Source organism: Danio aesculapii, chromosome 2 (genome assembly GCF_903798145.1).
Source record: "Danio aesculapii chromosome 2, fDanAes4.1, whole genome shotgun sequence".
Taxonomy (NCBI): Eukaryota; Metazoa; Chordata; class Actinopteri; order Cypriniformes; family Danionidae; genus Danio; species Danio aesculapii.
The window spans coordinates 8,546,767-8,574,012 of NC_079436.1; the positions used below are offsets into that span (position 1 = coordinate 8,546,767).

The following is a 27,246-nucleotide window of genomic DNA, read 5'->3' on the forward strand; positions in this document are numbered from 1 at the left end:
CCTGGCTCTTCACCTAAGGGGTCCCTGACCCCAGCAAGCTACCCAGGGGCTAACATCTCTACCTGGACTTGCATTGTGGGTCCCAGAGGGCCGCTTTGCACTCCACGTAAGGGGCCCTTTACCCCAGCAAGCTAACCAGGGGCAATCCCCTCTACCTGGACTTGCAATCTTGGCTTTTTAGGGCCCCTTTGCCCTCCACCTAAGGGGTTCCTGACCCCAGCAAGCTACCCAGGGGCCAACCTCTCTCCCTGGACTTGCTCTCTGGGCTCTAGAGAGCCCCCTTGCCCTCCACCTAAGGGGTTCTTGACCCCAGCTTGCTACCCTGTGGAAAACCTCTCTCCCTGGACTTGCAGTCTGGGCTCTAGAGGTCTTCCTTGCCCTCCACCTAAGGGGTCCCTGACCCCAGCAAGCTACCCAGGGGCCAACCTCTCTCCCTGGACTTGCAGTCTGGGCCCCAGAGAGCCCCCTTGCCCTCCACCTAAGGGGTTCTTGACCCCAGCATGCTACCTTGTGGAAAACCTCGCTCCCTGGACTTGCAGACTGGGCCCTAGAGGTCTTCCTTGCCCTCCACCTAAGGAGTCCCTAACCCCAGCAAGCTACCCAGGGGCCAACCTCTTTCCCTGGACTTGCAGTCTATGCCCCAGAGGCCCACTTGGCCTCCACCTAAGGGGTCCCTGACCCCAGCCAGCTACCCAGGGGCTAAACTCTCTTCCTGGACTTGCAGTCTGTGCCCTAGAGGGCCGCCTTGCCCTCCACATAAGGGGTCCCTGACCCCAGCAAGCTACCTTGGGGCCTGCCTCTCTCCCTGGACTAGCTGGTGATTAAAAGTGAAAGCAAGCAACTGAAAGAGATCTGCGGCAGGTGATTGCCCATTGATCGCTGCTAGTTGGATCGCTGTCCACGAGTGTTGTCATCTAAAGTACTGTCATATTGACTGCTGTCAACTGGGTCGTTGTCAACTGGATTGCATCTGATTTGCTGTCATCTGCATCTGAGGTATGTTGTTTAATTTTATTTGTGCTCAGGAGAGTGAAGAGGCCATTTTCATTTTCCCGGCCACAACATACACTAGCAACGATACAGGCCTGCAACGGGCTGGGGTATGAATGTGTGAGTGTGTGGGCCCACTGAGTTTTGATTTGTTGATGGTGATGCAGTGAGCATAAAATATACTCCTGCATGTTTTACAGGGCAGTTTTATACTGTAAATATTTTATATAGGTGTAATTCAGTGTGTAATTTAGTGACACAATTGTATGTACTTTCAAAACGAAACATATTTTGTCATCTTTTAGTCACTTGTTGATTTACAACTTTTAATTGGTCGAGTGTGTAAAGGTGGTATTTTTCTATATTTGTTTAATTATTATTCTTCATCATAAATTCCTTGTGTTGACTTATATTTAGGTCATTTTACTTTCTTTTGGCTGTGCATAAATTCTATGTTTTGTATTTTGTTTTTACACCTGGGTTCTTTGCTGAATAATGTGCTGAATAAGTTGGCGGTTCATTCCGTTGTGGAGACCCCAGGTAACTAAAGGGACTAAGCCGAAAAGAAAATGAATGTATTTAGGTTTTTGTTTGAGAAAATATCTGAATGAATGAAAGAATGACTGAAGCAAACAGCAGCTGCAGCTGAATGTGTGCTATTCATCAGGAAATTTAATAAACACATACCAGATTCCTGAGAAACTTTCCTCTCTAACAGATGGTTTAGTCAATTGCTTTTTCCGCAGCAATATCAGCTGTCTTCCGGAAAGGAAAGACATCTCCTGAGTGGTACACTGACTAGAAGCACACCAAGGTCAGGGACCCCTTTGGTGGAGGGCATGGGGGCCTTTGGGGCCCAGACCGCTTGTCCAAGGAGAGAGGTAGACCCCTAGGTAGGTTGCTGGGGTTAGGGACCCCTTAGGTGGAGGACAAGGGGGCCCTCTGGGGCCCAGACTGTGAGTCCAGGGAGAGAGGTTTGCCCCTGCGTAGATACTGGGGCTAGAGGGATATTGCATGCTTTACACACAAGCATTTGACAAAGACATTCAACACATGCACATTGACAAATATTAATAACTCTTCTATCTTACAGGTGTTTGTACATGTGCATGTTATAACCTAAAAGCATCTTAAAGTACACCCCAGGCTTTTTTAATAGGCTTTTTGCAACTTCCCTATTAAATATTTGAGTTTTATCATTTTTTTAATCCATTCAGCCAATCTGACTGACAGGAACACTTTTAGCTTAGCTGATCAGTGGGAGAAAGAATACTGAAAAATCATACTCATGTAAAGTACCATTACTTGCGCAAAATTGTAGTGCAAGTAGAGTTAAAGTATCTTTTGTAAATATTACTCAAAGTATGAGTAAATAGTAGCCCTTTTAAAAGTGCTCAAGAGTAGTATTACGCTGTGAAATGTTGATGCGTTTACATGCAGTTTGTGCAGGGATGTGTAAACGTAACATTCTGTAGTACATTTAGTAACCTTTCTATATTCGTTCCTTACTTCATTCGTTTGTTCATTCCTTCCTTCGTTCTTCTGTTTTTCTCCCTTCATTCTTCCTTTCCTTCCTTCCTTCCTTCTTCCTTCCTTCTGTTTGTTCATTCCTTCGTTCTTCCCTTCCTTCCTTCTTCCCTTACTTCATTTTCTTCCTTCGTTCTTCCCTTCCTTCCTTCCTTCCTTCCTTATTTCCTTTGTTCTTCCCTTCCTTCCTTCCTTCCTTCCTTACTTTGTTTAGTTTTTCCTTGAATCCTTCCTCCTTTTATTTGGTCCTTCTTTCCTTCATTCGGTCCTTCCTTCCATTCCTTGTTCGGCCCTTTCTTCATTCAGCCCTGTCTTCCATTCATTCGTTCCATTTAGTGATTGTTTAAGGCAGTTTGATGATTTTAGTCATCATACAGTCGACATCCTTCATTTTCTCATCAGTGACATCCAGTCTATAAACAGGTTGAGGTTGTTCAGTATGATGCGATTTACTTTCTATGTGTGATTTTATTGGACAGGAATTGCAGGACTGATTTTTCTACTTTAGACAATCCCCATAGACAAGAAATAATACAGTAGTGACTGCAGTTTGAAGGAAAGTAGTGAAGTAAATGTACCGATACAGCACTAAAAATGTACTGAAGGGAAAGTAAAAGTACACATTTTTAAAACTACTTAGTAAATTACAACTCCCAAGAAAAACTACTCAACTACAGTAATTTGAGTATTTGTAATTTGTTTCTTTACACCACTGGCCATGATCAAGGAATCAGATTTGATTATTAGCATCTCACTTAAAAATAAGCAAAGAGTTTTGACAATTTTCCTAATTAAACCTTGACTCTTTTGTAGTTACATTGTGGACTAAAGCAGACAGGAAATAAAAAGTTGCTAGGTTGATACGCTTAGGAACTATAATAATAAGGATAATAAGGAACTGCGGCTGTATTATGGCTGTAGCAGGTGCAAAGATGCTAAGCTAAGCTAAAAGTCCTCACACCAGACCTAGAGATCAGCTGAATGGATTCAAAAATGGTAAAACTCACCAACTCAAAATACACGTTCGATAACAGTCGTGTCCTGAACACGTTTGCATGTCAATATCCAGTTACAGTTATAGTGCCACCTGCTGGCAACAGGAAATCACATGTTTTACAGTGTAACAAACTCCTTCCATAGGCTCATTCTGAAAACGTAGCCCTATATACCTTTCTGGAAATCACGAATTATGTAGCCAGAAAATGTATGGCTGGATTTCGTCTTTAAAACAAACGCTATGGGTGGGTATTGTCACGGATTGGCCAGGCTCTCCCACCAGTATCACGCAACGAGCACCTTCACCTGAGTTCTAACCACGCACAGCTGCACCCAATCACTCAGACTCACTATAAAAGCACACACCTCACTTCACTCATTGTCCGGTCTCGTTCCTACGAAGCGGACTCTGAGTGAACCACTTCCTAGGTTTCACTCCCCTTCGATCTCAGCATATATACTTACCTTTACTCTGTTTCCTTCCAGTCTGTCCAGTGTTCCCGGTGTCCTGTCAGCGTTGTGTGTCTCGTCAGTCTGTCTTCCCCGCAAGTCCTCTGGTGTGTGCATTCGGTCATCCTTCAGTGTCTGTCATCCCACCTGCCACAGAGGATCATCAGTTCCTCCGAACTCCATTCAACTCTCAATTATTATCCACTTATGCTCAACTGTTGTAATAAACATCGTTTATACTTACTCCCCTTGTTTGTCCGTCTGCTTCCGTAACAGGTATGATGCTGTTCCTTTTTGTGCTTACCAGCTGACTGCTCCTCCATGTGGATGTCTTTCCCGCTGTTACCAGTTTGTCCAGTAGCTCGCCATGTATGTTGGCTTAAATCGCAGAGAGGAGTTGACCATGATGACAGGGTTCAAGTCTGGTGAAGAACAGTTCCAGAAAGACAAAAACAAAAGCCAAAAAATAAAATAAACAAGTAAATAACAGGGTAAGAATGTGGTAAAATCTGAAAACATGGTCAAAATTTGGCGAGGACTTTTCTTTCTGGATTGCTTTTTAAAACTGGTGGTTGGACTTAGGGAAATTGGTGGACACTGGTCAATCGGTGCTTTTTAACACACCGTTGAAAACATTTCAATTTCAATTCTATTTTAAAAACACTATTGGTTGGGTTTTGGCGAAGGAGGAAGGTCGGTCGGTCAGTCAGTCAGTCAATTGACAGCGGCCTCTTGTGGAGTCAATATCTGAGTTTGTCCAATATTCTTTAAAATGTTTTCCTTTGTGTTTCAACAGAAGATAGAAACTAAAACACATTTGGAACAAGTGGAGGATGAGTAAATGATGGCAGAATTTTCCTTTTTGTGTAAACTAACCCTAAACGCTGCACTTCTACTGGTCCACAAGTGCCACCTTCTGTAAGCAAATAAATCTGCACTTTCATATTAGCCATTTAACTTTTGTTCAGATCAATAGGAAAATTTGATTTTACCCACCAAACAAGCAGTGCTAAAGAATTTAACTGATTGATGAAAAAAATGGTATAATGTATGTTTTAAAGATCTAAATTATTTCAATAAGTAGCTATAATATAATAATCGATTAATAATCTATTAGTATATATATATTCACAAAATGAAATGCTTGCAATAAAATGATGCACAGAAAAATATCTGTAAATAATATCTGTAATTTATCTGCAGTAGTTAATATCTGTTAACTAGCAGTGATTTTATTATCAATAGTTGTCGTAGAAGAGATCAAGGTCTCCTAATACAATTAGAAAATGAAAATAAATGAAAAAAAAACCTTAACCACAAAAAAAGCTAATTATGTATAACAGTGTGCATGATATGGAGATTGTTGTTACATTGGCTGCCTAGAATATTAAAAGTGCTTGTGAAATGCTGAAAATGCACACTGTAAGCCCTGCTGTTGTCATTACTAAAGATATTAAGTTAATATAACTTGACTTTACTTAAAATTGGCATCAAAACTTAATCAGATGTTAACTTACTCATTAGGCACCAAAAAACTTTAATTAATATTTTAAGCTCCCTTAACATTTTAAACTTTAAACGATTCACCATGTCTCTGTTAAAAATGATTAGTTGCGCTTGAAATTCTGCCTTGACAGCACGCTGATTGGTCGATATGTTATATGACACAAGGTGGTCATTTTGTTTGGGATGCTGAATTTTGATAAAGTGCAGCAAGACAGAGGCACTACCTGAAAGAGACGAAAGATAAATGTTAAATTAGTAAGTAGATATTTAAATGCTTGCATATGCTTGTGCCTACACAGACTCAGTAGCACAGTGGGTAACGCTGTCGCCTCACAGCAAGAAGGTCGCTGGTTCAAGTCCTGGCAGGGTCAGTTAGGGATTTCTGTGTAGAGTTTGCATGTTCTCCTTGAGTTTGCGTGGGTTTCCTCCGGGTGCTCCTGTTTCCCCCACAGTCCAAAGACATGCGCTATAGGGGAAATGGGTAAGCTAAATTTTCCGTAGTGTATGTGTGTATGTCCTGGTCCTCCGGGTTGAGTGTTGGGCTAACGACTCACCTTGTAAAAATTAGATGTTACGAAACACCAACATTGTGAGGCTAAATATCAACTTCAAAATAAACACAGTAAGAGTAAGTACAGAATATAAAAGCTGAAAAATTTGAAGTTTAGACTATTAGCCATTGTAAGTTATCTTAAACATAAGCATTAAGTTTATGCTTAAACATTTGAGACTACATTTGGTCAACTTAATTAATTGTCTTGTCGATTTCCCATTTCTCAAACAAACTGAGGGAAACACTTTCCTCAAATAATTTGAGTAGTCTCAACTTATTAGGGTTAACAGTGCAGATATGGTTAAATAAATCATGTTACCAACCATATCTGTTTCAAATTCATAACTTATATGTAACCATAAGGAAGGGCTGGAACTGCCTGGAATGGTTTTGTTCATGTTGTTAACATGTCAAGAAGATTTCGTTTTCTTCTCTTTGAAAGGAAATTCACTTTGCACACACTTCCAAAGCTTGAGGACTTGAATAGATCATTGAAAAATGAAAACATAACGCTGAATTTATTCACCCTCAGGCCATTGAAGATGTAAGGGACTTTTTCAGTACAGGACATAAAAGATTTAAAGCTGAATCTGTGGTACTTGGTGATTCATATAACACAAGTCACCTGGTCACCTGTTTTTGAGAATCTAAACACAGACAGAAGCTAAACACAGACAGACAAGTCCAAATCAATCTCCGTGGCTCCTGAAGTCTTAAAAATCGAAACTATTGGTATGTGTATATTATTAGCTTTAATCACAGTCTGGGCCAATAGTTCTCAGCACACACACGAGTGCACAAGCTTCCTGTTGCTTGATTGTGAATGTCCAAATTGCAGCAACTGCTATTACGCTCACAGACATGACTCCTTTCTGATGGATGAACTCACATCTGGTCTGAGTGTGCACTTGTATATATGTCATCAAGCAACCAGAAGCAGGGCAAGCCTTCAAGGAACCTAAGGTAACTTTTATTTGGGGATTCCTCTGTGCAATTATTGTCAATACTTTATTATTCGTAAAGCACCCATTATAAGTAAAGTTTATTTATAAACTTGTTTCGAGAGGATCATGTGCTTATGCTTGACCATGGCTGGACCTATCACATGATTCTCCAATCAGATGTTTCCTAGGTCACTATAAATAACCATAGTCTTCCTAGCATAGTCATCATCATCTTGAAGAATCCATTCTTCCTCCTCCATCCCTCCCCCTTTTTCCTGGATTGGGCAGCACAGCGGCCCAGTGGTTAGCACTGTTGCCTCACAACAAGAACATCACTGGTTTTAATCCTTACTAGGCCAGTCTACGTTTCTGTGCAGTTTACATGTTCTCCTCGTCCTTGTGTGTGTTTCCCCGGGTTCCCCGGTTTTCTCCCACTGACCAAAATAATTGACTAAACCAAATTGTCAAAGTTCTTAGCCAACAGTATTTCTGCCTCATAAAGCAATTTGTTATTAGCCACAAATAAGCGGGGGAGTTCTAGAGATCTACCTGAACTCAATCTTTTGCTTTCATGCTTGTACGAAAACTTCAGATACTGTTTTATGGTTCCAGTTGGTTGTGCACATTTTGTTCACAAGATTGTAGCAGTGTACTGATACTGTGACATGTTACCTGATAGATTCAAAAGACCAAAGAGTCGTTTGATAAAGACAAAATTTAATTAAATATCACGTTTAACAACTATAGTGAGACGTGATCCAGCGGTACATCCTTGATAAACTGTCTGACGTGAACAGCTCTCTGGGGTTTTGTACTCAAAGCACCCGCTGACTGCCTGGAGCTCAGCTCTGTGTGTGTGTAGTCACGTGATGTGCGTTTTCAGTCATATAGTGTGGAAGGAGAGATTTTCAGAAATGCTAGGTGAAACACCAGTGTGGATGTGGATTGTTTGCGTTCTAAAATGGCACTTTAAAACTAAGACGTAATAGTGTAAACGGGGCCTGAGTGTATATTTTTCACGAGCGGGTTTGCGATGGAGGCGGGGCGGAGGATTGCGATGCCGGCTCAGCATCATGGTGTCTATCGGCTGGACATCCGCTGTGTAAAACATATGCTGGAATAGTTGCCGGTTCATTTTGCTATGGCGACCTCTGATAAACATAGGATTAAGCCAAAGGAAAATAAATAAATGAATGAATGAATGAAGACCTTATCTTTTTGTTTTTTCTATATCCGTGTTTTCTTCTTTCTAATATCTAAAATAAAATTCTTGTAGCCACAGCTACCGTTCTTTTGTACTGTAAATTTTACGGACATTTTTTTTTACTTTATGAAATCCAGCTCACTCTACAAATGATGTGCTTCTTATCTGAATTTTTATTATTATTATTATTATTATTGTTAATATTACAAGGGCGACGCGGTGGCGCAGTAGGTAGTGCTGTTGCCTCACAGCAAGAAGATCGCTGATTCGAGCCTTGGCTGGGTTAGTTGGCGTTTCTGTGTGGAGTTTGCATGTTCTCCTCGCGTTTGCGTGGGTTTCCTCCAGATGCTCCGGTTTCCCCCACGGTCCAAAGACATGCGGTACAGGTGAATTGGGTAAGTTAAATGGTCTGTAATGTATGAGTGTGTGTGGATGTTTCCCAGAGATGGGTTGCATCTGGAAGAGCATCCACTGCGTTATACATATGCTGGATAAGTTGGCAGTTCATTCCGCTGTGGTGACCCTGGATTAATAAAAGGACTAAGCCAAAAAGAAAATGAATGAACTAATTATTATTACAATTTTATTTTAATTTGATTCATTCATTCATTTTCTTTTTGGCTTAGTCCCTTTATTAATCCGGGGTCACCACAGCGGAATGAACCACCAACTATCAGTACCAACAACATTCCTCCTACTCTCTTTGTTGGCTAAACAGTCCTCGAACTGGATCCTCAGCAATTACCTTGCAAGAACACAAAATGCTCTGGTTCTACTTCTAATTAAATGGACAATGTATAAGTTTTGATTGGAGACCAGTCGGTGAGAACTCATCCAAATGTGTAATGTTTCACTCTTTGCTAAATTTGGTGTAAAATGGATAATCGTCCCCTTTTTACTCTCTCTCTCTCTCTCCTCTGTATGTTCCAGCATTAATTTGATTGCCTCATTTACAGCCAGCGCCAGTGCTGTTGCCATGGATACAGGAAACACTTTATTGCTCTGTTTGTATCCAATCTTTGTGTAAAGCTGCTATTGAAGCATGAAAAAAAAATCTACAAACACAATTGCTGAGGGCATCTATAATTGATGAGGGCACCATGCAAGAGACGATCACCGAGACAGAATTATTTGCACATTGAGCTACTCTGAGTGTGATAACGATGCAAACCTGATTTTTGTTATTGAGGCATAGAGTTGTTCTAATAACTCATTCATTCATTTTCCTACGGCTTAGTCCCTTTATTTATCAGGGGTCGCCACAGTGGAATAAACCGCCAACTTATCCAGCATATAATTTACACAGCGGATGCCCTTCCAGCTGGAATCCAGTACTGGGAGACATCCATACACACTCATTCACATACATACACTACAGCCATTTATTATAATTATTATAATTTAGCTTTTGTTCAAGTCACCTATAGTGCATGTCTTTGGATTGTGGGGGAAACCGGAGCACCTGGAGGAAACCCACACCAACATGGGGAGATGCGAAACTCCAAACAGAAATGTCAACTGACCCAACTGGGACTCAAACCAGCGACCTTCTTGTTGAGTTAACCTACCAATGATAGAAGCAGAATTGCCAAAAAGAAAAATGTAAAACCTTTTGTTTTCTCAACATTAATCAATAAAGGACTCATCATTCCTCTAATTCCAAAACATGCTTTCCATATTGTTGGTTAATATTATCGTTCAATAAAACTGCAAACCAACTGCCATATCATCAGCATATTTATATACTACATGACAAACTCTTGCATTCGATCCCAGTTGCAAAAGAGCAACAAACAATAACTTGACTTCTAGTTGATCACATGGAAAAGTGGAAGAAAGTAGATTTTTCTGATGAATCAATCTGTTGAGCCGCCTCACAATCATCACAGATACTGCAGAAGACCTGTTGGAACCAGTATGGACCCAAGATTCTTACAGATATCAGTCAAGTTTGGTGAAGGAAAAATCATGGTTTGGGGTTACATTTAGTATGGGGGCGTGCAAAGAGATCTGCAGAGTGGATGACAACATCGACAGCCTGAGGTATCAAGACATTTTCCGCTGCTCATTACATTACAAACCACAGGAGAGGGCAAATTGTTCAGCAGGATAGCACTCCTTCTAATACTTCAGTTCCGGAAAGCAAAGAAGGTCAAGGTGCTCCAGGATTGGCCAGCCCAGTCCCCAGACATGAACATTATTGAGCATGTCTGGGGTAAGATGAAGTTAGTGGCATTGAAACTGAGTCCAACGAATCCTGATGAACTCTGGGAGTCCTGCAAGAACGCTTGCTTTGCCATTCCAGATGACTTTAATAATAAGTGATTTAAGTCTTCGCAGAGATGTGTTGATGCAGTCGTACAAGCTCATGGGAGTAATACACAATATTAATTCTTTTTCCACTGCGCCATGACTTTATAATCTATACTGTACATTTTTTCTGTAAAGTTACAAGACTTTTGTCTAAGCAAAGTCAGATATTACTGTCCTAATTAAATAACTAAATATCAATAATATTTTATTTTGGTCAAATAAGTGCAATCTAGAGACCTTTGCTTTTCATATAAGCCACTTCTGATACCACATGATCGACTAGAAGTCAAGTTATTATTTACTGTTTCCAAAACTTGGATAGACAACAAGACTTTTGTCAGGTAGAGTATAATTTAAAAACTTTTCTTTGCATTCTCATCTCAATTGTGTATATGAGAATAATAAGGGAGACAGAACACATGTTTAGGTTGCCCCGTATTTAAAACCCTCATGTCTGACTTAATGAATTTCTTTTTCTATTGAACAGAAAAGAAGATATTTAGAAGAATGTTAGAGACCAGTATCCACCGACATCCATAATAGGATAAACATATATAGAAGTCAATGGTTACAGGTTTTCAACATTTTTCAAAATATACTTAAAGCGCGACAAAACGAAACAATAGTAATGATGCACATACATCATAAATAACAACTAACGGCACATTTTGTGAAGTGTTACCAAAATTATTATTCACTAATTCACAATACTGACCCACTCAATCTATTGCAAGTGTATTGGTTTCTATTATAATTCAAAAATAGTCATAGACGCTGCAAAAGTCTGATCCCAGCTGCCTGTCTGAGATACAAATTATAGTGCAACCACAAGCAAATGATATATGGATTATGATCTGTCAGGCAATAATTCAATTAGATTGCATGATGGTGCTGGTGGTTTTACTGATGAGCAAATATGAGCTAACCCAGTCCTCTCCCCATAACATCTATCCAGTGAACAAAGGTTGTTTAAGATGTTACATAGTGGTGTCATCATCTCCCAGATGTGGAGGGGGAAAAAACTTTTGGTGGGTGTCGGCTTATGTTTCAAATTGGGCGAGACTTGTTTTTGACTATACAGTCTGGGAATATTACAATCTGTGGTCCTGTCACTGATTAATTACATGCTGAAAAGTGTAGTATAGAGTACTCTATTTAGGAAAAATATTCAAACTACTTTCGGATTACTTTTAGATTACATATGTAGTCTAGATTAACTCTTTTTAGGAAAAATATTCAACTACTTTCGGATTACTTCTAGATTATATATGTAGTCTATATTACTCTTTTAGGAAAAAATATTCAAACTACTTTCGGATTACATATAGATTGCTATATGTTGTCTATTACACATTTTAGGGAAAAGTATTCAAACTACTTTCAGATTACTTCTAGATTATATGTAGTCTATATTACTCTTTTTAGGAAAAATATTCAAACTACTTTCGGATTACATATAGATTGCTAAATGTTGTCTATTACTCATTTTAGGAAAAGTATTCAAACTACTTTCGATTACCTCTAGATTATATATGTAGTCTACATTACTCATTAAGAAAAAGTATTCAAACTACTTTCGGATTACTTCTACATTATAAATGTAGTCTATATTACTCTTTTTAGGAAAAATATTCAAACTACTTTCGGATTACATATAGATTGTTATATGTTGTCTATTACACACTTTAGGAAAAGTATTCAGAACTACTTTCAGATTACTTCTAGATTATATATGTAGTCTATATTACTCTTTTTAGGAAAAATATTCAAACTACTTTCGGATTACATATAGATTGCTATATGTTGTCTATTACTCATTTAGGAAAATTATTCAAACTACTTTCGGATTATTTCTAGATTATTTATGTAGTCTATATTACTTATTTTAGGAAAAAGTATTCAAACTACTTTCGGATAACTTCTAGGTTATATTATGTACTCTTACTTACTCTTAGGAAAACAATTCAAACTACTTTTGGATTACTTTTAGATTACTATATGTAGTCTAAGTACTATTTACGGAAAAGTATTCACACTACTTTCGGATTACTTCAAGGATTACTATATGTAGTCTAGATTACTCATTTTAGGGAAAGCATTCACACTACTTTGGATTACTTTTAGATTACTATATTTAGTATAGATTACTTATATTAGAAAAAAAGTATTCAAACTACTTTCAGATTATACTTTAGGGCTTATCTGTTAAATTGGGCGAGACTTGTTTTTGAGTAAACAGTCTGGAATTTTACTTACAGTTTGTAGTCTGCCCTGATTAATTACATGCTGAACATTGTAGTCTTGATTACTTATTTTTAGGAAAAGTATTCAAACTCTTTCGGATTACTTTTAGATGACTATATGTAGTCTAGATTACTCATTTTAGAAAAATTATTCAAACTACTTTCGGATTATTGTTAGATTACTTCTTATATTGAAAATCTGAAATATGGCAATATATGCAAATTACATATATGTTATACAAGTCCTTATTTGGCCTTCACATAAATAAAATGTCATATATGTCAAAAAATTGCAAAAACAGCCATTTTTAAAACTACTGGAATTACAATATGTACATATATGTTCAAATGTGAAATATATTATTAAATATAGGTAAATGGATATGATTGATATTATATGATATGACAAAAATGATATACGTGTGAAATCCAACATGTAATAATTAGCTTATATTATATCAGATTTCTAAATGGGTTTTACCTAATAGTCTGTATAAACTTTGAATCTTTTAGGTCAAAATCTGATAAAATAGGTTGGGAATAAAAATCAAAATAAACATTAACAAACATTAAAAAAGTCTTCCAGATTTTAAATATGTTAAAAACTATGTTAAGGAGCATCATTATTTCCTGTTGTCAGTATTTCACAGCTGTACTTCTATAGTGACTTAATTTAGTTGCATAATTATGACTTTTACACACAGAATAAATTATTTAAGAGACAAAATAACCTCATTTATACAGCTTATGTACGTTAATATACACAATGTACATACTGTAGCTGATATAAATTGTAAACACATTTATAATACATTATTATTTGGCTTATATGAAGGTGAGGAGCAGCTGAAAAAGTAGGCCCAGTGTATACACACTGCGATGCTTTTCCAATAACTTAAGGTAGATTGGAAAATAGCAGGCGTAATACGCAGACCAATGATGTCAGTCTGTTATTGAATGACTGAGCAGAGGAGATTGTGGGTGTGGCGGAATTGCAAGGCCAGTGACCAGCCAGGCAAAAAAATTATTTCTGTTTGCGTGGTGGGGGTGGGCACTGAAATGTTGTTGATAAACAGTGTCGGTTTTAATTAACTTTCAAACAAGTTTGGCTGTATATATTTTAAAATAAGCGGCTTTATGAAAACAAAATAGATAATTCAGCCTTACATGTTCTTCTGTTAAAATGTAGAACACCCTAAGAATAATTAAAAACAACTATAACGCAACCATCACCCGCTTCCATGCGCCTTCTCTGGCGTGTACATCAGTTTAATAACATTTTGAAGTTAATATATTGGTCCAGTTATTTTCGTCTTTTGCCGATACTTTTACATTAAAAATAGGGCCACATGGGCCTATTCCCTAATTTTCGCCTGGAAAGTCTCCAGGCCCTATACTGGCTAGTCTGGTAGGCCGTCGGCTTCCTATAAGCGCCTGGCTGTCCATAAGCTAGCGCTAATGTTTCTTTTATTCCTCTCTATTTCTTACGGACAACAGGAAAATAGACACTACTCGAAGCTGAGAAGTATAGACAGTGGATTGGAAAAGCCAAGGAATACCCTTCTGTCGGATCTACGTCGGCGCACTGCCACGTTTTGTTCAGCCCTTTAGCTTCTGAAGCTAACAGCGTTGAGGAGAGTGGAAGCCTCGGCACGAGTAAGACGAGCCTCACATTCACCCTTTAACACATCCAATAAACTTTTTATTTCGCGAATTAGCCCTCATAATCTCCACTTAACGTTTTAATATCTTAACGGCACTTATAATTCATTAAAAGTGTTGGATTTGCAGAGGAATCGGCAGCGCGTGTGAGTTAGGCATGATGCTGCAACACCGGGCACATCCAGTTTCAGGACTATGGTCCGTTGGACCCAGTGTTCTTTCTTTTTAATTTTTCTGTATTAGTCGTTTTAAATAAGCACTAGCTGTTTAAATTATTTAATTACTTTCTAACGTTAATTATTAACCATAAACAAAAAGTTGGTGCCTTTGAAATGCAAATAATTGAAATGACAACTACTTGCTTGTTGAATGATGCTAAAACGCACAATATAAACAAGTAATGCTACGCAAGTAACGTACGTGATATCGAAACATGTTAGTTAAAATAAAATGTTAGTTACAAATTACCCCCTGAATTAAATATGATGCTGAAAATACTAATTGAACAGATTTATGCGTCTGTTCCTGATTTGAGTTGGTTATCGTGTGGAGTGGGGTTGGTTAGGGGGTGCTAAACTGACCCAAAAATAGTGTCCCAGAACTGTGGTCTTGAAACTGCAGGCCTCGGTGTTGCAGGATTGTAGTATTGTGGCCGCGCGGTGGGGGGATGGGCGCTCCGGTTCCTCGCACTGTGCACGCGAGATGGACGTTGACAACAACTAGCATTCATTTAACATGCTAGTTAACCTTGTTGCTGTCTAACCAGTCCCATGTGGAAACTAGAATCGCCAGTTTACACACTTGTTTAGTCTGTTATTTCCGGTGACGTTTTAGACGTTGCGTATTAACCGAAAGCTAGTAGAATGCTTCCGGCAGAGTGTTAGCATGATGTTTCTTACGCTCGTTTATGTTTGGCAGTGGAATAATGAGTGTGAAAAGACGCACTTTTGTGTGTTTTTTTTTGTTGAGTAGATTGTTTATTTTGCTAGTGATAACTTCTCTGGAAGTATTAACATTGTCATTTTACTGACAAAGGGATCCTTTAAGATCGACCTGTTGATGAGAATGAACTATAGCTCACTAAAGTCTATAGTCATTTTAAGAAATGAGTTTATACATATAATTATAGCAAATAAATCACTGCAGTTTAGTTTTTAAGGGATAGTTCACCCAAAAATTAAATAGGAGACATCAAAACAAAAGGAGAGTTATCTGGAAGAATAATGGAAACCTGTAACCATTGACAGCCATAGTAGGAAAAACAAATTGTGGAAATCAATGGTTCAGGTAGGGCTGTGCGATTTGGGGAAAATATCTACTTGCGATTTTTATTTTTTAAATATTATTCAAGCTGATTTTTATTTTTAAAGCATGTGCTCAATCCGTAAGATGTGGCAACAATTCTGACAGCTCTTTAAAATTTTCTTGACGTAGGGTGTCGTAAGTGGCAAATGGACATCGTGACGCAAGATTCAATCGTTTCTTCTCATGTAATGGCATAGTTTACGACAACCGATACATTTCTGCGAAGCCTTGCGACACCATCGCAAAAGTCTAGCACGTTTAATTTTCTGATGCATAGCGGATTGGTTTCAAAGCGCTTCACCTCAGATGTTATTCGTTATTTTTGTTATATATACATATATATCTTATATTGCAGCCTCTTGCGATTTAACTAATCGCAATATTTCAAATTGCGATTAGATTACGATTAATTGCACAGCCCTATTTACTACTGATTACACAACTGGCTTTACTGACAAAATGTGGATGAAAAATCATCTTCAATTAATCGCCCAGACCTAATGACATTACAAATATCTTTACGGTCACATTTAAAATGAATAATTGATTTTATAAATAATTTAACTTATTTTTAATCTGAACCCAATGTTTTGAACAGAATAGCTTAAAGATTATATTTATAAAACCTTCAACGTACACCATGTGATACTGAAACGATGCTGTATGAATTCAACAACAAGGTGACTATGGTAAATGGTCAAAATAAACATGATAAACTATTTGTACTGTATGTGACACTGTTTCGATGAATAACTTGACTAGATGTACACAAATGTATATTCTAATTAAATCGTCTGCAATTATGAACACTATTGCATAGCTTGTAAATTCTATACGGTTCTGTGATGAGTAGTAAATCTCCTTCAAAGGTCAGCGCTCTCACACAGAAAATCTCTCTAGTTGCTGAATAAACAAAAGATTTAACTCCTTTCACTGATTCAGTGTGACCAATAATCACACGACTACGCAATCATCTACAGCAGGATTTAATTGAAGCATTCCACTAAAGTTAGGAAGTGAGTTTGGAGTAAATATGTTATTAAATCTAGTATTTTTTTTGTTCTTTTAAGGTGGAACATTATTTCTGATTTATAATTTCCGCAGACAGCTATCAATACTCCAGAAAGCTATTTTCGATTTCATTATAACGCAATTAAATTGTTTGCAATTATGAACGCAATATTGCGTAGCTTGTCAGTGAACTATGACTCTGTGTAGTAAAAAAAAAAAGCTGGAGATTTACTACTAGGGCTGTGCGTTTTTTTTTTTTTTTTTTTTTGGGAAAATATCTAGTCTAATTAATTTTTTTTCTTGACGTAGGGTGTGATGGGGAGTGGTAAGTAACAAATGGGAATCGTGACACAAGATTAAATATTTTCTTGTGAAATGCATAGATCACGACAATCGATATAATGTCTGCAAGTTTAATTTTCTAATGCATAGCGCATTAGTTTTAAAGCACTTCACCTCAGATGTTATTCATTATTTTTGTTTCTATATACATATATATATTATATATATTGTGTGTGTGTGGTTATATTGCAGCCTCCTGCGATTTAACTAATTGCAACGTTTCAAATTGCGTTTCGATTTTGATTAATTGCACAGCCCTAGTTACAGGTTTGCAGCATTCTTCACGATATCTTTTTGTCTTCAAACCATTTTAATTTTAAGGTGAGCCTCCCCATTTAACCCTTAATATAGCACTGATTGAGATACTCAATGGGAAAAACTCTGGAGTGTTACTGGGGGTTATTACAATACTTAACAGTAAGTAAATAACAGTTATATGTGATCAATGTAAATAAAGTTAATGTGTATGGTTACTTGGCCAATATGCAGTTAAAGGGATGTTTATATTGTTTGTTTTTTTTCTTTTGGTGAATTACCAAATTTTAATTTGATTTCATTGGTGGTGATAAATCAAAGGTGGAATTCTGTATCCATACTAAGAAGAGGGTAGAGCTGCACAGTATATCGTTTCAGCATCAATATCGCAATGTGCACATCCACAATAGTCACATCGCAAAGATATGCAGCGTCCAGTCTGAATTACAGTTGACCATGAGCCACAAAATTGTATTTATTCACTATTTATATGATTTGCGCAAAAAAAAAAAAAAAAACATGTCTTCGTATTTGTTTTGTTTCTAGCCCAATATCTACATTTCAAAGGGAAAATAAGATTATTTCACTTAGCCCACAGGCAGATATTTTCTTAAAACAATCAAAAAACTCTTTTAATTTATTTCTTCTGATGGTAAAAATGAAACAATATTTTGCTGGGTCTAAGATTTTTTTTTTTTTCGGACTAGAAACAAGACAAAACAAAGTAAAGCATATATATATATATATATATATATATATAATATATATATATTATTATATATATATATATATATAATATATATATATATATATTATACTTTTTCTTGCAATGAGATTATTCCATTTCTGTACCCGAATACTGTTAGACTGCATTTACACTGCATGGTGACTCAATTCTGATTTTTTAATTTTTTTTCCTTCCATGTTGCACAGATCGCATTCGGCCCATGTACATGTAAACAAGGAAAAAAATCGCATGGATTCCGATTCAGGCCTGTTCATATGTGGAAATTTATCCGGCATGGATCTGTGCCCTTATGTCTGTAGTGTATGCAGGAAGATTGGATTTTTACCTGTCAATGCGTGTCGCGCGTCATTAAAAACCACAGTGAATGACGTCAAGTCTGACGCTTTCATTTTGGAACAGACTTCAGCAGTCCCAAACCTTAAATCTCATACACAAGGACTAAAAAAGCTTTTGTATTGTCATAAGCACAAGTATTTAAGTTGTTGATGAGCTAGAGAGAGCGCAATATCCGCCACGTAACCAATATTAACTAATATAAAACTATTGCATATATCACATGCATAAATCACGAGCATGAACATTACATTAAAATGCCTACTGGTTTAATAAGGCCTAGATTAAGGCCCGTTTACTCTAATATGTTTTGCTACAGTTACGCCATCCGTCCACACTACGCCAGAGTTTTCGAGCGCCGAAAACCGAGCATTTTGGAAACACTGAAGAGGCTGTTTTCATTGCAGACATTTACAATCTGATTGTGTAGGCTACATAATATTGAGGAAAAAGCCCCAAAGTTCAGTCTTGCATCCTCTTCTTGTAAGTTCAGACTTCGCAAGTTTGATATGGAAAACAATCTCCAGAGCACACGTCGGGTAAATCTTCAAAGGGAACGTTTTGCTCTATACCCTCATTCACATCACCCTGGCTACGTTGTTTCACTTTCTTAACAATAAAATGAAAACATGATATGAGAAACTGCCTATTTTCATTTTGATATTACCTTAACAGATACCAAAAATGCTGAGGCGTCATGTAGCAGCATATTTAAATGACCGTCATCTTCACTTAATGCATATTTAAACAAAACAGAGCCGATAACATAACTGCCTCCTTTCACTTTCATTTAAAACATGAAACACACCCTGTCTTTCTCTCTGAATATCAGTTTTAATAATCAATAATGGCCAATATAAAGGTATAACATACAATGAGTTTATAATATAGGAAATAAAGTCAAGCAGTCAGTCAAATGAGCAGAATCAGTATAGGCAGTTACATTAATTAATATATAACCTAACTCTTAACCTAATCTTTGCACTCAGCCAAGACACATTGCCTGAGAACAAGTAATAAATTCAAAGACTCAAGTCGGGGAATATGTCATTAGATATAGACAACAAGATGAATAGATCCCGCGGTAGATCCTTGATTAACAGTCCGGCGCAGCTCTCATATGGTTATATGTGCTCAAAGCACGCTGCAGTGCATGCCAGAGTGTGTGTGTGTGTGTGTGTGTGTGTGTGTGTGGTCACGTGATGTGTGTTTTCAGTGGTGTAGTGTGGACGGAGAGTCGTTCAGAAACGCTGTGTGAAACGCCAGTGTGGACGCGGATCGATTTCATTCTGAAACAGCGTTTTAAAACCTAATCGTATTATTGTAAACGGGGCCTAAAAGAAGATGGCCAAATGAGAACTTTTCAGTCATAACTACAGTAAAACAACTTGTCAAAAAAAAAAAAAAAAAATTAAAACCCTGCGAACAGATTAAATACAAGAACTGAAAAAGATTGCTCTTTTATTATCAGCTGTCGATTGGCCCCCTTTTTTTTATTTATTTAGTTATTTATTTTTTCCTGGTAATTGCGTCTTGGCTGTGTGCTGTGTAAAAGCAGACAATCGGATATGAGTCACTTTTAAAAGATGATGTAAGCGGGTAAACAAAAAAATCAAGTACAGTCACAAAATCAGAATTGACCATCAAGATCTGCAGTGTAAATGCAGCCTAGACTCCACATTAAACCGTCAAATAGAGCTATTCAAACCATCTTGTGTAACTGTATCAATATCGCTATATTTATCACAAAAAATTAAAATCACAATAGATTTTTCCAATATCGTGTAGCCCTAGAGAGAGGGATGTGTCTTCCAAGCTTATGAGAATTTTACATTTCAAATCATATTACACGGTGTACAGAAAAGCTGCCTCTTATACTAAAGGACATACACATTGCTGCTTAATTTGCTTGTTGGGTAACATTTTAGTGCTGTCATAATTTACTCACCCTCCATTTGTTCCAAACCAATTTGAGCTTCTTTCTTTCGTTGAACACCGTTTGTCGAGAATGTTGGAAAACAGCGGCAATGGACTACTTATAGTATTTTTTGTTTCTTCAAAGGATGTCAGTGGCCGCTGGTTTCCAAGCGCATCTGAATATTGCGTATTGTGTTGAACAGAAGAAAGAAATCTAAGTTTGCAACCACTTGAGTGTGAGTAAATTCTGAGGTAGACCTGCACGCCACAGTACTGGAAAAAAGTACCATTGGATATTTTGTTATTCTGCGATTTATATATTGCAATATGAAACAATTTCACTAGAAGACTTGAATATCTTTTGGAAAGAGTTCATCACTTTGATTGGTTGGGATGGTTCTGTAGGGAAGTAAATTATGCATCTATTATAATAAATCATCTACAAGCATAGATAAATGCAATGAAGAAAAAATACAAATAAAATTAGAGTATTCAGGAGTAGAGTATTTGTGTAACAACTTAATAGTTTTATGTTCAGTTTACTTACATTTGTGAAAACAATTAGGTTAACTAATTGATTTGTGTGTAACCCAGCATTTTTTACAGTGTACATCGTAGTGGAATTTTTGACCAAAGGCCAGTCAGTTTCTCATTGTTTACTTGTTGAAAAAAAGTGAGGTTTTGAAAATGTTTAAAAACATGAGTTTAATGATTCTGATGATAAATCCACACAGTTTGCAGGCTTAATGTGCTTTTGGATGATGTCAACAAACATTTGCTCCTGTATTTGAAAAATTCAAATATTTACTCTCCTTAAATTGTAAAACTAATGCAATGTTTCTTTCATTGTTTACAGGATGGTTTGACTGTGGTCCATGAATAACAAAAATATGAGCATCTAATCAACGCTTGATATCATGGTAAGTCAGTTTCACGCTGTATTAAAGATCTTTAAACATCTTATAAAAAAAAAAAAAAAAAAACGATATTTTTAGTTTTACATGTTGTTTTTAAGGATATCTATAAGCTAGCATGTACCAAAACAGTGACAAAATTCGCATTTAGAAGATATACACCTGATACAAACATCCAAATCTTACAGTTCGTCACTTCCGCCTAAATGGCTCAATGATTTATTTGACATCATCTCATACTTCGGTTTCTCATCAAATCTTTTGACCAATCAAATGCTCTCTAGTATGTCCCGCCCATTTCATAACACCGTTCATTTGCTTTGCGTTTGATGCGCTTGAGCTCAACCACTCTCACTGTGATAAAATGAAACCCTATTAGTTGTTTTGTAAAAGGGGAGGAGCTACAACATTTCCCGCCCTTTTTCATCTCTCCAGATGAGATTGTCAAACATTGTTTAACAAATGCACGTTTTAATGCACTTCATGGGACCTTTACTGTCCCAACTTTCAATTGTCCCAGTTTTCAAAATGTCTTGATTCTTAATTATGATATCCTGGATAAACTGAGGTCTTAAATTGTATGACAAAAAGTATGTCTGGCCTTTAGCTGTGGTATAGCTGATTTAAATGCTGTTTTTATGATTTAAAAAAATCATATGCAACTTACATTCACATGTTGTTTGAAATTTGATTACAAATGAATCTTTAAAGGCTTTAGTTTGCATATGCTCCATTATATTAATGGATTATGATTGGCATGAGCGTTATATACCATTTAGGTAAAGCCATTTAGGTTTGTAAACTGCTTAAGAGTCTTTTCATTATTTTTATAAGCTCAGTTTTTTTATTTGATTATGAATAGAGCAACATTTCACTTTAAAGACTGTTGACACGTTGTAAACAACTGGAAGTGTTCTTGTGTGATTGGTTGCTGTTTTACATGAAGGTTTATTGGATCGAAGGAGGCTTAAAGAACAAATAAGTGGCTGTGCAAGTACATCTGGACTATTTCCTCTTGTTGTTCGGCACATGCAAACCTTCCCATTACGATATTAGTCCCTACCGTGTAGCTTCCTAGCAATTCTTTCCAGTGGTGAGCAAATGGGTGGAAAATTTCCCCAGGGCTCAAAGGGGCTTCCGTGAGAACGTTTATTTGAGGAGGGTCAGGTTCGGTTTTCTCTTTAGTTGACATTGCTTAATGTTATCAAGACCAGGTTTGGTGGGTGTACATTCAAAATCAACATTTAGACTTATCTGAAAAAATCAAATGTCCCAGAATGGCATACATGAAAGAGTGGATTAATGAAATTGGTACGATTGATAGTGCATTAAACGAGTGTATGCTGTGAGATTACATAAGAGAGAAGTGCATAGAAATTGGGATATTGGGGGTTCTTTTATCCCACGTGGATGCTATGAGGATAAACAAGAGACGAAAAAGAGACCAAGACCTTAAGTATGGTGAAAATGAATGATGACAGCTTCTAAAATTGTCGGAGAGGCATCCCCTTTTTGCCCAGTAGGCCTACCTTGTGTTTTATTAGCTAATTTATGCTATTTTTTTAAAAGATACATATAATGTATAAAACTAAACTTATTTGTATTACTTCATAATACCCATATGTCTGATTAATGGACAATTTCACAATTTTTTACACTACATTATTTTAATCTACCAAGCTTAGCTTACAATTTTTGCAATGTTTACATTGCTCTATTTACATTAAATCTAAAACTCAAACATCAGAAATGACAACAGATTGTTAAGATTTAATTAATGTCAGTTTTAATGTTATTTATTAATGCACTTACTTGACAGATTTCATTCATTCATTTTCCTTTTGCTTTGGTTACCACAGCAGAATGAACCGCCATTTACTTGACAGATTTATATATTTTAAATTTTATGTGTTTAATGTTTCGTAAAATAATTTATAGCACAAGTAGATTTAGCTGGTTTTGACGCAAAAAAATCTACCTTGTTAAAAACCAAAGAAATGTCTAAAGTAGGGGTGGGCGGTACACCGGTGTCATAGTCATCACCGGTGTGACATTGCGCCACGACATGGATTTTCTAATACCGTCAATACTGTAATAAATCAATTATGCAACTTAAACGGCTGCATTTACATCAATAATAGCTAATTCTAAATAATAAGGCATTCAATTTTCTTCAAACGTTCAGTTGTGGTCTGAATACATGTCCTTATACTACAGGGCTCGAAATTGCAACCATTTTGGTCGCATGAGCGCCCGAAATTTTATCTATGCGCCCTCATAATATATTTGGGAGCATTTGTGCGACTGAATATAATGGTTGTAGTGCAATCTGATTTGATTTTCTCTAAAAACTTGCTGAATCGCTCTGCCCTGCCGCTGTATTGGTTCGTATTAGCTGTCAGTCACTCAACGCTTCCCGCTGTCAGATAACAGGGAGCTTTTGTTACTGCAGGAAATGCAAACGGCTGAAGAGTGAAAAGTGCACAGGTTTGCAAACCTCACCTAAAGTTATAATAATAATAATGGCGCAGATGACAGCGATCATAACATGAGGTAAATGTTGATACGCCAGCTGAGATCAATCGAGGGTTTTCGGAGAAGGTGCCTGAATCTTGATGCGTTGCATTCACCGCGTGTTCAGCGCAAATGTCCGCTAAATATAAAGTCTAATACTGTAGACATCATCGCCAAAGAAACTCACCTTTACTAAGTTTACACTGAAACTACGGCTCATAACAAAGAGCGGTATTGCGCCGGTGGTCATCATGAGAATCATGCTCTGTCTGCTTATAATTGGTGCGGCTGACTCGCCTGCTTTATTCCACCAACACAGAGAAATGAAGATCAGCTCATAACGAGACTGAGCATTTTCAATGACCCAAACCAAAACTTTTAAAGAGTGATAGAAGTGAGACTTTCTTTTGTCCGTTCTTCCTTGAGATGTATATTATTTTGCTATTTAAAGTAATACCATGATATTATACCGTCACCGTTCAAAAGATGAAAACCGTGATATTAATTTTAGGTCATATCGCCCACCTCTAGTCTAAAGTTACATTTTTCTGAAATTTTTTTTATTTACTAGCTAATAACCTTTTCGTTATCTATAAAATGAAACTTCTGAACCTAATTAGAGCAGCCTGGTAGAAAATGCTCATTTACAAAAAAGAGGTCTGATTGATTTAGAGGGTTTTGCATCTGAACTCTTCACATACTCTCTGTAGCAAGTAATGTTAATATATGCAGAAGAGTAACAGACATGTCTGTTTTCTAGGCTCCAGTCTCACCCTGACCTCTTGGTTTACCCAGGATCCAAAATGAGCATCAGCAGTGATGAGGTCAATTTCCTGGTGTACAGATACCTGCAGGAGTCAGGTATGTGTGTGTGCCGCTCTTCATGTAAAAAATGTCCTGTTTTTTAAGAGAAACGATTAACAGCGGAATTAAATATCAGTTGTTTATTATATGACCAACATAAACCAGTGAAATTCAATTCTTGTTACATATACAATCACACCGGTGTGATTAGAATGTTCAGCACGAACGTCATCTGCTAACTGCTTAGCTCAAACCACAATTTTGAGTGTTTTTAAACAAATAACTTGTGTTTTAGGTTTCAGACATTCAAATACACATCTACTAGCCAAAATAGTACATATATGGTTTATAAAATACACCCTGATGTCTATGGAGATGGCAATATTAATTCTTGAATATTAGTGGATAAGTGTTTAGGTTACTAGAATGTTTACTCTATTCCTATCCAAGATAAACAGCCACTTTTATGTATTTTGGTAGATGATTGTGAATTAACATGTAAATCCAGCAACTCCAATATCTCCTGCAACGTTGCAGCACCCTTAAAGTTGGAATATCAGATATGTCTTAATGTTATTAGGATGTTTGCCAGTGGAAAAAAAGAAACAAAACATAATATATAAAAATAATGGTCACATTAAAAAGCTCACACATTGGGGTCACCAGGAGTATTTAAAACTTGCTTATGAAAGGCCTAAATAGGCCTATGTAAAAACGGTTAGGCAATATGAGAGTAACATCTTTTTTTAGTTTTTAAACATTTGACCAATCCTGGGTAATTTGTATCTTTTATTTTTTTTCATGTCTCCCTAACCAAACACACCTGATTCAGATCATCAGCTCAATAGCTGAGACTGAAAGACCTGGTGAGACAGACAAAGGAGACATCCAAAATATACACTGCTGGTGGTCCTCCAGGAACGTGGTTGAGAAACACTGACATAAAACATGCCAGCGTAATTAGTGGTTCATTTTGCTGTGACGACCCCTGACAAATCAGTACCTAACCCGATGATAATGAGTGAGATTTATTTTGATAGTTTTAGTTTTTACAGTATGATTCAACTAACACTTTTTTTTTAATAACCTAAAACATACTGGCTGTTGATTCCACTGTGGCGAACTCCTCAGGGACTAAGTCGAAGGAAAGCGAGTGAGTAAAATGTAAAACAATATGGTTAATTAGTTATACAGTATTCCATGTGCACCACTCAAATTGATCAACAGTGTAATTATAAACACATCCCAGATTGATATTAGAGTTATCACTTGTCGTATCGTCAGTGTGTCTAACCAACATTTGCAAATACATCTAAAAATAGAACTGAAAAATTGTATTTAAAGGAAGGGCATCTGCTGCGTAAAACATACACCAGAAAAATTGGCGGTTCATTCCGCTGTGGCGACCCCTGATAAAGCAGGGAATAAGCCGAACGAAAGTGAGTGAGTTTTATTTTTTTAACAAAATGTTGTGGTGAAACATTACATTCAAATGAAACCGTTAAATCATAATTTCACAGCTCTACATTTTTTTTTTTAAATAGTACATTCTTTTTATTTATTTATTTATTTTAGTTATCGAACTATTTCAGGACTACATGGTAACATGATCTGTCTTTTTCTATCAGGCTTCTCCCACTCAGCATTCACCTTTGGCATAGAGAGCCACATCAGCCAGTCCAACATCAACGGAGCTCTGGTGCCCCCTGCTGCCCTCATCTCTATCATCCAGAAAGGCCTGCAGTATGTGGAGGCTGAAGTCAGCATCAATGAGGTCAGTGCTGCTACCATAACCACATTTACAGTATAGCTGCATGATTTATTGGAATTGAATCTATATCACGATGGGACTGTTGTATAGATTGGGGTTGATTTGATTTAATTATTTACGGTAAAACGTTTTCGTAATTTATGTGAGAGCAATATTAAATTATGGGAATGCACTGAAATAGGGTTGTGCTGATAGATGATAGTATCTTGTATCGACGATAGGCAAAGTAGATTATAAAAGAAGTTAAAAAAAATCTGCTTTAAAGGGGTTAGCCTTATTAAATACATTTAGAAATGGTTAGATAAAGGAGCAAAAAAGTAAACATAACACTGCCACGCCCCCATGCGATAGTATCGTGTTTTGCCGATCACACAGGAGGACGTTAAGGTGATCTGAAAATTTCATATATCGCCCAACATGATTAACAGCATCATGAGAAAGTTGTAATCTTGAAAGTGCAATGTTTACATTTTATTCGGTGAGTTTCTAATCATTAATAATCATTCATTTTTGAAAAGTGTCTGTTTAATTTATATTTCTACATTTTTAAAGCAGACATTTGCTCACATGTTCACATATGAATACATTTCTGAGTATAAACAATAAAATGTAAAAGAGTCCTTTTGTTTTAGAGAAGAAATCAAGAGAAACAAAAAATATATACAATATTTTCAGAATGTAGTTAAGATTTTTGTAGTTTGTCATTTGCTTTTAAAAAATAATTTAAATGAATCACTCTTTGACACATGGACTTGCCACCAGCTAGTCACAGTTTTGTCTTATTAATTTGCAATGCACAAAAACTAGCCAAAAGTCCCTAAAAATAAAAAGTATTTTTCAGCAAAACTGCATGCGCATCAGCATTGATATCGCACCGTACTCATCCGCAATAGTCACATTGTAAGATATCCAATGTTGAGTTGGGATTATAGGTGACCAGGAAC

General features: G+C 36.8%; 1 protein-coding gene across 1 annotated transcript in view; it reads left to right on the plus strand.

Moving 5' to 3' along the window:
• Positions 1-14,354: 14,354 nt before the first annotated feature.
• The window catches only part of tbl1xr1b (TBL1X/Y related 1b), a 33,040-nt gene continuing 20,148 nt past the window's right edge, over positions 14,355-27,246 (plus strand). Inside the window, exons 1-4 of the mRNA XM_056472065.1 lie at positions 14,355-14,382; positions 21,156-21,219; positions 24,488-24,588; positions 26,160-26,305. Of these exons, the coding sequence (XP_056328040.1) occupies positions 24,531-24,588; positions 26,160-26,305 (204 nt within the window). The 5' untranslated portion in view covers positions 14,355-14,382; positions 21,156-21,219; positions 24,488-24,530. The remainder of the gene's footprint in view (positions 14,383-21,155; positions 21,220-24,487; positions 24,589-26,159; positions 26,306-27,246) is intronic.